This window comes from Ranitomeya variabilis, chromosome 4 (genome assembly GCF_051348905.1).
Source record: "Ranitomeya variabilis isolate aRanVar5 chromosome 4, aRanVar5.hap1, whole genome shotgun sequence".
NCBI lineage: Eukaryota > Metazoa > Chordata > Amphibia > Anura > Dendrobatidae > Ranitomeya > Ranitomeya variabilis.
Genome location: NC_135235.1, coordinates 515,096,465 through 515,108,783, shown reverse-complemented (window position 1 = coordinate 515,108,783; position 12,319 = coordinate 515,096,465). Strand labels below are relative to the sequence as shown.

The window sequence follows — 12,319 nt, the reverse complement described above, 5'->3', positions numbered from 1 at the left end:
ATCCAGAGGACAGAGATCACTATCATGACCAATAGATTGGGTCATGCAAATTAATTCTTACCAATTCATAGAATAAGTGGAGAAATTATGAACTCACCATCTTTTTTGTAGAAGCAGACCTCAGCCTGGTACTCCTGCTTCTCATCCAGAGCAGTTTCAATACCCTGAAGGACAGTCTCACTAGTCTCCACCCCATAAAGGAAACGGCAGCAACAGTTCTTTTGCATGACCTCTGTGCGACCAAAACCAGTGAGATCACAGAAGCCATCGGAGCAGTAAACAATAGGGAAACCATGTTGGACTTGACCATTTGCAAGTAGAAAATTGCTGTCTGTAAAAGATAGTAAGAGATAAACCTAGTGAATTCATATGTAAAGAAAAGCTTATGAATTAGTAATATGATTGTCGAAAGCAAGGGTAAACCAATCGCACAAGAGACAATCAAATTCAATGATTGTCTTTTGACCTTGGGTCCAACGAACTTCGGATAAGTGCCGATAAGTAAAAAACAAGTGCTAAGAATATTATAGAGCACCACTATTGGAGCTGTAAAATGTGTTGTCTAGAATGGTGAAACATGCTTTTTACACCGGACGTCTGACTGTGTCTTTAATTGACTGATCTGGGCCCACTAACCCACTGAAGGAAAATCAATGACACATCATACAATGACGTTTTAGAGAATTGCTTGTTTTCAACTTTGTTGACTTTCAAGTTGAAGACTTGATGTTCCAAAGTATAGCCAAGTCTGGTCTAGTAGCAAAGGATGTTCCAAGCACATTTTAAATTTATGGGGAATTTATTAAGTCTAGTACATTATGCTGTTTTGACTTTACCTGAATCACAAGGTGCCAAATCTATTAAGCAGTGCATGCCTTATAATAAATTAAGCATATCTTAGATGTACCATGTATCAGAAATTGAAAGCTATGCCAACTATGAGAAAGCATAGATTTCAGCTATAATTTACTCCAGTTTATGGCGTAAAGTATAGCAAATTTTTCACATCGACAGTAACCTACCCCCTTTATTTACCATTTATCTAAAGTGACAAGAGTACGAAATTTACACACAAATGTAATAAGCGCCAAACCAAATTCTGTCCCTTTGCTGTGCCAGAGAAATGGCATAAATCATTTCATAGATAACTAAATATGGTTTTCAGCTGTTTAAAACAAAAAAGGGATCATGAAGGTGAACACACTATACAGCACCAGACATGCCCTGACAAAAGTAATTACAAATATAATAGAAAAGTAATATTATTTATAAAGCACATAAAGGACAACACCGCAATTAGTATGCACAAAAGTGCTGAGTATCAAAGTGGTCAGCACCTTAATACGCACAAAGCCCAGCCCCTTCCCTCAACTAATATTCAAGATGCGTGTGATGACGGAACGCCTGGGTTTTTCACATCATCCCCTCTCCAGCCTTTTATTTTTCAGCTGTTGTTGCCATAAGAAATTCTTTGTATGTAGTAATAAATTCAGCACTCAGGTGTACTACAGGTCCTTCTCAAAAAATTAGCATATAGTGTTAAATTTCATTATTTACCATAATGTAATGATTACAATTAAACTTTCATATATTATAGATTCATTATCCACCAACTGAAATTTGTCAGGTCTTTTATTGTTTTAATACTGATGATTTTGGCATACAACTCCTGATAACCCAAAAAACCTGTCTCAATAAATTAGCATATTTCACCCGGCCAATCAAATAAAAGTGTTTTTTAATAACAAACAAAAAAACCATCAAATAATAATGTTCAGTTATGCACTCAATACTTGGTCGGGAATCCTTTGGCAGAAATGACTGCTTCAATGCGGCGTGGCATGGAGGCAATCAGCCTGTGACACTGCTGAGATGTTATGGAGGCCCAGGATGCTTCAATAGCGGCCTTAAGCTCATCCAGAGTGTTGGGTCTTGCGTCTCTCAACTTTCTCTTCACAATATCCCACAGATTCTCTATGGGGTTCAGGTCAGGAGAGTTGGCAGGCCAATTGAGCACAGTAATACCATGGTCAGTAAACCATTTACCAGTGGTTTTGGCACTGTGAGCAGGTGCCAGGTCGTGCTGAAAAATGAAATCTTCATCTCCATAAAGCATTTCAGCCGATGGAAGCATGAAGTGCTCCAAAATCTCCTGATAGCTAGCTGCATTGACCCTGCCCTTGATGAAACACAGTGGACCAACACCAGCAGCTGACATGGCACCCCACACCATCACTGACTGTGGGTACTTGACACTGGACTTCAGGCATTTTGGCATTTCCTTCTCCCCAGTCTTCCTCCAGACTCTGGCACCTTGATTTCCGAATGACATGCAAAATTTGCTTTCATCAGAAAAAAGTACTTGGGACCACTTAGCAACAGTCCAGTGCTGCTTCTCTGTAGCCCAGGTCAGGCGCTTCTGCCGCTGTTTATGGTTCAAAAGTGGCTTTACCTGGGGAATGAGGCACCTGTAGCCCATTTCCTGCACACGCCTGTGCACGGTGGCTCTGGATGTTTCCACACCAGACTCAGTCCACTGCTTCCTCAGGTTCCCCAAGGTCTGGAATCGGTCCTTCTCCACAATCTTCCTCAGGGTCCGGTCACCTCTTCTCGTTGTACAGCGTTTTCTGCCACATTGTTTCCTTCCAACAGACTTACCATTGAGGTGCCTTGATACAGCACTCTGGGAACAGCCTATTTGTTGGGAAATTTCTTTCTGGGTCTTACCCTCTTGCTTGAGGGTGTCAATGATGGCCTTCTTGACATCTGTCAGGTCGCTAGTCTTACCCATGATGGGGGTTTTGAGTAATGAACCAGGCAGGGAGTTTTTAAAAGCCTCAGGTATCTTTTGCATGTGTTTAGAGTTAATTAGTTGATTCATAAGATTAGGGTAATAGGTCGTTTAGAGAACCTTTTCTTGATATGCTAATTTATTGAGACAGGTTTTTTGGGTTATCAGGAGTTGTATGCCAAAATCATCAGTATTAAAACAATAAAAGACCTGACAAATTTCAGTTGGTGGATAATGAATCTATAATATATGAAAGTTTAATTGTAATCATTACATTATGGTAAATAATGAAATTTAACACTATATGCTAATTTTTTGAGAAGGACCTGTATATTCTCAGGTTTTGTGTGTCAGGGGTTCTTTGGTCCTATATATTACTAAAGGAAAGAGATGGGGCTGAGATTTGCTTGTATTATGGTGTTCATTTGATACATTACAGCACCTTTTCTTTTATTCATTTTATTTATTTTTATTGTGTTTTTCTTTCTGTGTTTTATAAGTAATATTATTTTAAAATAATTTTTATATTTGTTTAGGCGTCGAGTTCCCACCACTGCACAGGGGGAATCTCGAACCATCTCGGCTGTGGTCTCCCATTTGTCTCCAGCCGCAGTGGAGCCTGCTTAGCAGAGACACAGGTCCCAGCATCTGGCTCAGGCAGATACTCTGCGCTTGGTTACTGCTGCCCTTCCAGGCTCAGCCATTGTAGCCAGTACTGGTCAGCAGCAAGCAGACGCTTCTGGGACTAAGTCCTGCTTTTCTCCTTCTGAGCATGCCCAAGGGAAGACCTCTCATTGGAGGTCGGGGGTCACACGCTCAGGTCCTGTAGCAGCTCCTATTGGTCCACTAGGAAGGTCCTGAAGAAGCTGCAACTATAAAAGGTTTGCATGGCCGCACGGCTATGCGCTAGTATCATTTGTTTATGGCTAATGCCAGTGGATGCTCTACCACTCTGGTTACATGTGGTGTGTCTAGATCTGGGACTGTACACTCAGGCAGGCAGCTAGCATCAGTGGGGGCAATTAGCCGCTTGACTTAGCATCTGGTTCCTTCGTGTGTGCGGTTAGCAGAGAAGAGTTCCAGAGTGTTAGGGCTAGTGGAACGCACCAAATTATAAGAGAGATGGTATAAGGTGCGTTCGCAGCCCAGGGTCCCCTGTGCAGAGATGGAACCTGCTGCTGAGTAATGACGGACTATATGGCGGTACAATGTGAATACACACACGGGTTAACTTCACCCTGTGTGAAGGAAGCAAACCCTGTTGCATCACAGAGCGCAAGCAAGGAGTCTCAGGACTCTATCCCAAGACACTGGATTAGAGTACTTACAGACCACTTGCGCTCGACACCGCAACTGGGGTGTCAAAGTAACAGAATAACTTAAAGCACAAGAGTGCATGCTGTGCCGCTTTGGCGGACGCCACTAACCACCCAGACTTGGGAAAGGAAAGCGCTCTATAAGCGCACGGCGCCGCACTGGCGGCTACAGCAGTAGATGCTGTATCGTGTGTCTTTATGTTGACAGCTAGTCGGGCGCTAGACAGCAAGCATCCACCTTTCGCAAGCAGTCATACACAAGGGACGGGATATTAAAGAACGACTTGCACTCATCAACACACACACGTATACAAATGCACACTAGCGCAAGGCCGTGCGGTCATGCGAAGCTTATATGGCTGCAGCACTTACAGGACCTTTGAAAAAGAACCAATGGAAAGCTGCCACAGAAGTTCAGCACCTTCCTGGAGGACCAATTGGATCAGCTGCAGTATCTGAGCATGTGACCTTTGATCTCCAATGGGAGATCTTGCCCTGGGCATGCTCAGAAGGGGAAAAGCAGGACTTAGTCCCAAAAGCGTCTGCTCGCTGCTGCCCAGCATTGGCTTTAATTGCAGATGCTGGAAAAGCAGCAGCAACTCTATGCACAGAGTGAGACTGAGCAAGACGCCTGGACCGATGTCTCTGCTGAGCAGACTCCACTGTGGCTGGAGAAGAATGGGAGACCGCAGCAGAGATGGTTCAAGATTCCCCCTGTGCAGAGGTGGGAACTCGACACCTAACACAGAGCAAGCACAACACTAGTTAGGGTATTAATCTCTGAGTATCTTGCGACTCTGTGAAGCAACAGACATTGCTACTATTTCACACGGGGTGAAGTCGAACCCACGTGTGAGCTCAGCGTCCATCTGCCATAACATAGCAGCAGGTACCATCTCTGCACAGTGGACCCCGGGGCTGCGAACGCACCTCGTATCTATCGCTTTATTTGGTGCGTTCCGCTAGCCCTAACAGTATACTAGCGCCAGGGTCTGGCTGGTAATGGCAGACGAACAGCAACTGCGGGACATCCAGCAGCTCGAGGGCAGTTTGGTGGCTCTCGAGCGCACAACGTCAGCTGTGGATGTTGCCGCAGTAGCTGTTCAGGCTGCTAGCGTGGCTGCAGCAAGTTTGTCCACTGCCACCCCTGTTCCGACCTTATCTCGCTTCCCACTGCCAGATAAATATTCTGGTGATAACCAATCTTGTAGGGGTTTCATGAGCCAGTACGCAATACACCTCGAGCTCCACGTTTTCCCACAGAGCGGGCAAATGTGGGATTTATTATATCTCTCCTGTAGGGCGTTGGAGTGGGCTACTCCGCTGTGGTGATCATGTGGTGCAGAGTGCTCCGCTGTTCTTGAGCACTTTGAAACAGGTCTTTTTAGGACCTCGAGTCACCCATGATACGGCACTCCAACTGTTGGCATTGACTCAGGGCTCGTCCATGGTCAGCCAATTTGCCATCCACTTCCGGACATTAGCATCTGAGCTGGAGTGGTCGGATAAAGCCCTCATCCCTGTATTTTGGAGGGGGCTGGCTGACCATGTGAAGGACGCTTTGGCCACTAGGGAAATTCCTGCCACACTGGAGGAGCTAATAGCGGTATCAACTCGCATAGACCTTCGTTTTAATGAGCGAAGGTTGGAACGAGCCCAGTGTAGGCAGAGGTTTCGTCTGGCTCCCACTTTCGCCAAACCTTTGGAATCTCCGGTCCAGGTGCCCGAGTTACATGAGGCCATGGAGGTGTCACGAGCGGGATCTAAGTCCCGGACGGCTCGTCCACTCAAGGTCTGTCATTTCTGCCAACAGTCAGGACATCTTGTCTCCAGATATTCCCAGCGGTCGGGAAAATGTCAGCATCTAGTCGTTGTAGGAGGAGGACACGACGATGTTTTCCTCCAAGCTGTCCTTTAAGGGGACAATTACCATAGGCCCATCCACTCATACGGTAGAGCTTTGCGTGGATTCCGGGGCAGAGGGCAATTTTATGTAATCTGCCTTCGCCCAATGACACGCAATACCCCTGGTGATGCTCGCCAAGCCAGTGACCGTACGAGTGGTGAATGGGTCGACACTGCCCTCACAGATAACACACCAGACGATCCCATTTACTCTTTAAATGTCGCCATCTCATCAGGAGATTATTTCCTTACTCGTCATTCCTGAGGGAATTGATGAGGTCCTGTTAGTGATACCTTGGCTACGGTACTACTCCCCACATATAGAGTGGTCCACAGACAGAATTTTGTGATGGAGTAAATCTTGTGAGGGTAGATGTCAGAGGGAGTGCGTTCAGGTTGCTACTACTGAGGTACCCGCAGATCTTTCCTCTCTCCCCAAACACTATTGGCCCTATGTAGATGTGTTTTCCAAAAGGGCTGCGGAGACCCTTCTGTCTCACCGCCCCTATGACTGTCGACCTCTTGCCTGGTGCTGAGCCTCCTCGGGGTCGAGTCTATCCGTTATCTCTCCCGGAGACGGAGGCAATGTCTCATCCCTGTATTTTGGAGGGGGCTGTATTTTGGAGAATCTGGCAAGAGAATTCATTAGGAAGTCAGTCACACCTGCAGGGGTGGGGTTCTTCTTCATGCAGAAGAAGAACAGAGAATTACGTCCATGCATAGACTACAGGGGTCTTAATGCCATCACCGTTAAGAATAAATACCCTCTGCCCCTGATATCTGAGGTCTTCACAAGGCTACGGGGAGCAAGGGTATTTACTAAACTAGATCTGCAGGGTGCTTACAACCTGATTCGCATCCGTGAGGGGGACGAATCGAAGACGGCTTTTAACACCAGGGATGGGCACTATGAATACCTGGTGATGCCCTTCGGGCTCTGTAATGCCCCAGCCATTTTCCAAGACTTTGTGAACGATATCTTCCAGGATATGCTCACCACCTCGGTCGTAGTCTATTTGGATGATATTCTCATCTACTCTCCAGATATTGACTCCCACCGGAGAGATGTTTGCAAAGTGTTCGACCTCTTACCGGCAAACTCCCTCTACGCCAAGTAGAAGTGTGTGTTTGAGCAGGTGTCCTTGCCTTTCCTTGGCTATGTCATCTCCGCCCAGGGTTAGGCTATGGATCCTGCCAAGCTACAGGCTGTGATGGACTGGCAAGAACCCCATTCTCTCAAAGCGGTGCAGCGCTTTATGGGGTTCATTAACTATTATCGCCAGTTCATTCCTCACTTCTCAACTTTGGTAGCTCCCTTGGTAGCCCTCACCAAGAAGGGAGCAAATCCCAAATTGTGGTCGAAGGAGGTCTCCAAGGCTTTCCTCTCTATTAAGTCTCATTTTGCTAGCGCTCCTATCCTACATCGCCCCGATGTAGATAAGCCATTTATAATGGAGGTGGATGCCTCATCCGTCGGTGCTGGTGCAGTCCTCTTCCAAAAGGATGCTCAAGGTCGGAAGCATCCTTGTTTTTCTTCTCCAAGACCTTCACACCGGCGGAGAGGAATTATTCCATCGGGGACAAGGAGTTGCTAACCATGAAGTTGGCTTTCTCAGAGTGGAGACACGTCATGGAGGGGGCTCGCTTTCCCACCGACCACAAAAATTTGGTGTATATACAGACTGCCCAGAGGCTAAATTCTCGCCAGGCTAGATGGTCCCTGTTCTTCTCCTGGTTCCATTTCACCCTCCATTTTCTCTCCGGGGAGAAGAACATTTGTGCCGACGCTCTCTCCCGCTCCGTAGTGTAATCAGAGGAAATATTGTTTTGCAATTGTTTTGGACTGTGGATGCTGAAACCTTCAGTAAAAGGTAAAGAGACTGCAACCTTATGTCCTCGTTCTTCACTGCGCCTCTCACCATTCACCATCTACACACTGGGAAGCCCTGGGGACATACTTCACCTGTGGGAAGGTATACCATCTAGCTGCCATAACATCACCCCAGCGGACCCCCTTAAAGCAGCATCGGTCATCCTGACCGAATACCACAGGTGGCGTGACGAACACAAACTCTATCCCTTTAAAGACCTTACCCTTTTACACGGACGTCCCAGGGCCACGGACCGGGTCAGCCACCGTGACATCCAGCCGAGAACCGAAGGACCCAGTACCGAGTACTCCACGGCCCCATGGGGGTGCTCCAGTTTTAGTGCCAAATATTTCACTTTTGCAGGCAGTAACACGAGAAGGTGGACCACACAGCTTGTTATCCATTTTCTTCTGACCGCAGTGTTACCCCACATGTAGTCAAAAAGTTCTGTTTGGACACATGGCAGGGCTCGGAAGGGAAGAAACGACATTTGATATTTGGAATGTAAATGTGGCTGGAATAGATTGTAGATACTATGTCTCATTTGCAGAGCCCCTGGGGTACCAAAACAGCAGAAACCCCCACAAGTGACTTCATTTTGGAAACTAAACCCATCAAGGAATTCATCCAGGGGTGTGTTGAGCTTTTTGGACCTATAGGTGCTTCACAGAAGTTTTTAAAATGTGGATGTGAAAATGAAAATTATGTTTTTTTATGCTAAAATGTTGTTTTAGCCCCAAATTCATAAATTTCACAATGATTAATAGGAAAAAATTCTATAATTTGTTAGACAATTTCTTCCGAACACAAGATAACCCCCATATGTGGTCAAAAACTGCTGTTTAGGCACATGGCAGGGTTCTGAAAGGAAACAGCGCCATTTGATTTTTGGAGTGTAAATTTGTCTGGAATAGATTGAGAGCACCATGTCGCATTTGTAGAGCCCATGAGGTGCCAAATATAGGGTTTTCATTATTTAACATTTTGGGGTACTTAACATTTTTTGATCGCTTTCTGTATAAGGCTGGGATCACATTCTTATGTTCTATGCTGAGCACTTACGTTGGGGTGTCAGTGTAAATTCCACAAAAATGTGAATCGTTTCTCCTTATGGAGAGTGACATACCATCTCTGGCTTGTCAAGGTAAGGAGGCTTATTCGCCGTGCAATGCTCCTCTGGGAAATATAATATGCAAATTGCCTCTTCTGAGAAAAAGAGAACTTAAACTCTATAGCGCCACCTGTTGGAAGTAGTGATCCTACAAGTCACAATCAACCCTTTAACGAGTCGTGCAATATGACTTAGGATAAAAACCAAATCAGTATCTCGATTCGCAGACACGGTGTTTCGGGCTGTTGGCCCTCATCAGTGCGAAGCATGAGAACTGATTTGGCTAGGTGAGAGGCTCTGGACTGGGGTCTAAGGGGTATCGTTTCTCCTTATGGAGAGTGACATACCATCTCTGGCTTGTCAAGGTAAGGAGGCTTATTTGCCGTACAATGCTCCTCTGGGAAATATAATATGCAAATTGCCTCTTCTGAGAAAAAAAGGACTTAAACACTATAGCGCCACCTGTTGGAAGTAGCGATCCTACAAGTCACAATCAACCCTTTAACGAGTTGTGCAATATGACTTAGGATAAAAGCCAAATAGGATCGCTACTTCCAACAGGTGGCGCTATAGAGTTTAAGTCCTCTTTTTCTCAGAAGAGGCAATTTGCATATTATATTTCCCAGAGGAGCATTGCACGGCGAATAAGCCTCCTTACCTTGACAAGCCAGAGATGGTATGTCACTCTCCATAAGGAGAAACGATACCCCTTAGACCCCATTCCAGAGCCCCTCACCTAGCCAAATCAGTTCTCATGCTTCGCACTGACGAGGGCCAACAGCCTGAAACCCCGTGTCTGCGAATTGAGATACTGATTTGGCTTTTATCCTAAGTCATATTGCATAACTCGTTAAAGGGTTGATTGTGACTTGTAGGATCGCTACTTCCAACAGGTGGCGCTATAGAGTTTAAGTCCTCTTTTTCTCAGAAGAGGCAATTTGCATACAAAAATGTGATTCAGACGAAACCCCCCAACAGAACCACTCACTATAATGAGGAATATGGAGACGTCTTGAATTCTGTTTCAGTTCCAGTGATGTCCATCTTTTTAGGCTTTCAAAGAATGGTGGTCGACCACATTTGTGCGCTAAAAAGGACCTAAAATGATGGGTCATTGCCGGAAAAGAGACTAGACAGAGTCCAAAGTGAATCCATCTGCATAAGTGAGTGGTTCTGTCAGGGGTTTCATCTCAATCGCATTTTTGGGGAGTTACTTGTCAAACCCTGTGTAAGTGCTCAGTGGAGAGTGCAGAAAAAATTTGACCAGAACTTTATTTTGATTTTTTTGGGAGGCAGAATGAACAAAGCAGTACAAAAATAGTTTTTATTTTTATTTTTGCGCAGTTCTCCGTGCGGAATAACTGATAAGATGGATTTATTCTTTGGATCAGTGCGATTACAGTGATACCATAATTATATTGTTTTTTATGTTAGCTGTTATCACACAGTAAAAATGCTTTTTTTTATAAAACATAGGTTTTTACTTTCGCCATATCCTGAGAGCTTTAACTTTTATTATTTTTTGGCGACCAGAGCTGTATGAGAGCTCATTTTTGAGCAACAAGTTAGATATTTTTTTAGTACCATTTTGGGTCACAAAACTTTTTTTTTATCACTTTTTATTCTGATTTCTTAGACTCAGTTATCAAAAACCAGCATTTTAATTATTAATTTGATTCTTAATTTTTTTACCGCAGTTCACTGTGCGGTAATAGTGTTAAGTCTAAATCAGTACGATTGCAGCAATACCAGATTTATTTAGGTTTTTATGCCTTGCTACTTTACAGAATAAAAACAATATTTTACAAAAATTACCGTATTTGTTTTTGTATAGTTATATTCTGAAAGCTGTAACTTTTTTTTCTCCAAATTGACCATTTTAGGGCATGTTTGCCACAGGATGGTTTGACATTTTCATTTATGACACGGTTTTTTCAAATGGGTCTTTTTGATTGCTTTTTATAAATTTTTTTGATAAGTATGATGAAACAAAGACATTTTTGGAGGGCATTTTTTACGCTGTTCAGTGTACAGAATAAATAGTGTGATTTTTTTATAGATCGGGTCGTTCTGGATGCGGCGATACCAATTATGTGGACTTTTTTGTTTATTTTTAACTCAAATGCTTTTTACACATTTTATGTGTTTTTTTTTACTTTTTCACTAAGTCCCACTGTAGGACATGTATAATTTTTATTCTGATCGTTGGTCTTGATTGTTGCATTCAGTATTTGTGTACAGTAGTGCTAGAGACCTTTCAGTGTTTATCTGACATACTCTGTGAGACCCTGCTTATAGCGCAGGTAATGATTAGCACCTGTAATTCCAATAGCGGGGTGTCGCTCCTGCCATAGAGGCTCTTTAAACCCCCTTTTGACCATTTAAATACCGCTGTATTTAAGAGGTTAATCAGCTCTGATCAGTTCCAAAACCTGTGGGGCGCTATTCACTATTGGCGGCCGTTAAGAGGTTAATGGTTGTCTAGAGATTGTTCACTGAATCTGCATGGTCACACAAATCATCATAATCCACTGCTGGCAGCTCCCTTTGTAATTGCCAACCAATGACATCTCAATTGCGCTCAATGGGAGACAAGGCCAGAAACGCTGCAGCCCATGGTAGCAGGTTTAGACTATGCTGGCTGTTCACAGTACCACGAGAAACATACAGCATGACATTGTCGTTTTGCAAAGGAACTACAAAAACACTTTGGAGAAATGGACAGACCACTTATCCCACAACCAAATCAATGTAACGCAGAGCTGTTACTGTACCTGAAAAGATGACTAGAGGGGCCTGGCCAATGTACATTATGCCGTCCCACACTATAACCCTAGTGTGACGTTCCCTTGTGAAGGCCTCTATATGGTGTTTCCCACGTGATTTTGTCAGAATCGAAAAATGGCAAATAGTGATCAATTATGTACTGCAAGTGAAATTATATGTCACATACTAAACCTAAAGGTACCGTCACACTAAACGATATCGCTAGCGATCCGTGACGTTGCAGCGTCCTCGCTAGCGATATCGTTTAGTTTGACACGCAGCAGCGATCAGGATCCTGCTGTGATGTCGCTGGTCGCTGAATAAAGTCCAGAACTTTATTTGGTCGTCCGATCGCTGTGTATCGTTGTGTTTGACACCAAAAGCAACGATACCAGCGATGTTTCACACTGGTAACCAGGGTAAACATCGGGTTACCAAGCGCAGGGCCGCGCTTAGTAACCCGATGTTTACCCTGGTTACCAGCGTAAAAGTAAAAAAAACAAACGGTACATACTCACCCAGCGTCATACCTCCCCCAGCGTCTGCTTCCTGACACTGA

General features: G+C 44.5%; 1 protein-coding gene across 1 annotated transcript in view; it reads right to left on the bottom strand.

The window, feature by feature from the left end:
* Positions 1–12,319, bottom strand: part of KCNH4 (potassium voltage-gated channel subfamily H member 4) — a 256,334-nt gene that overhangs the window by 71,401 nt on the left and 172,614 nt on the right. The window contains exon 2 of the mRNA XM_077252136.1: positions 98–331. Within this exon, the coding sequence (XP_077108251.1) occupies positions 98–331 (234 nt within the window). The remainder of the gene's footprint in view (positions 1–97; positions 332–12,319) is intronic.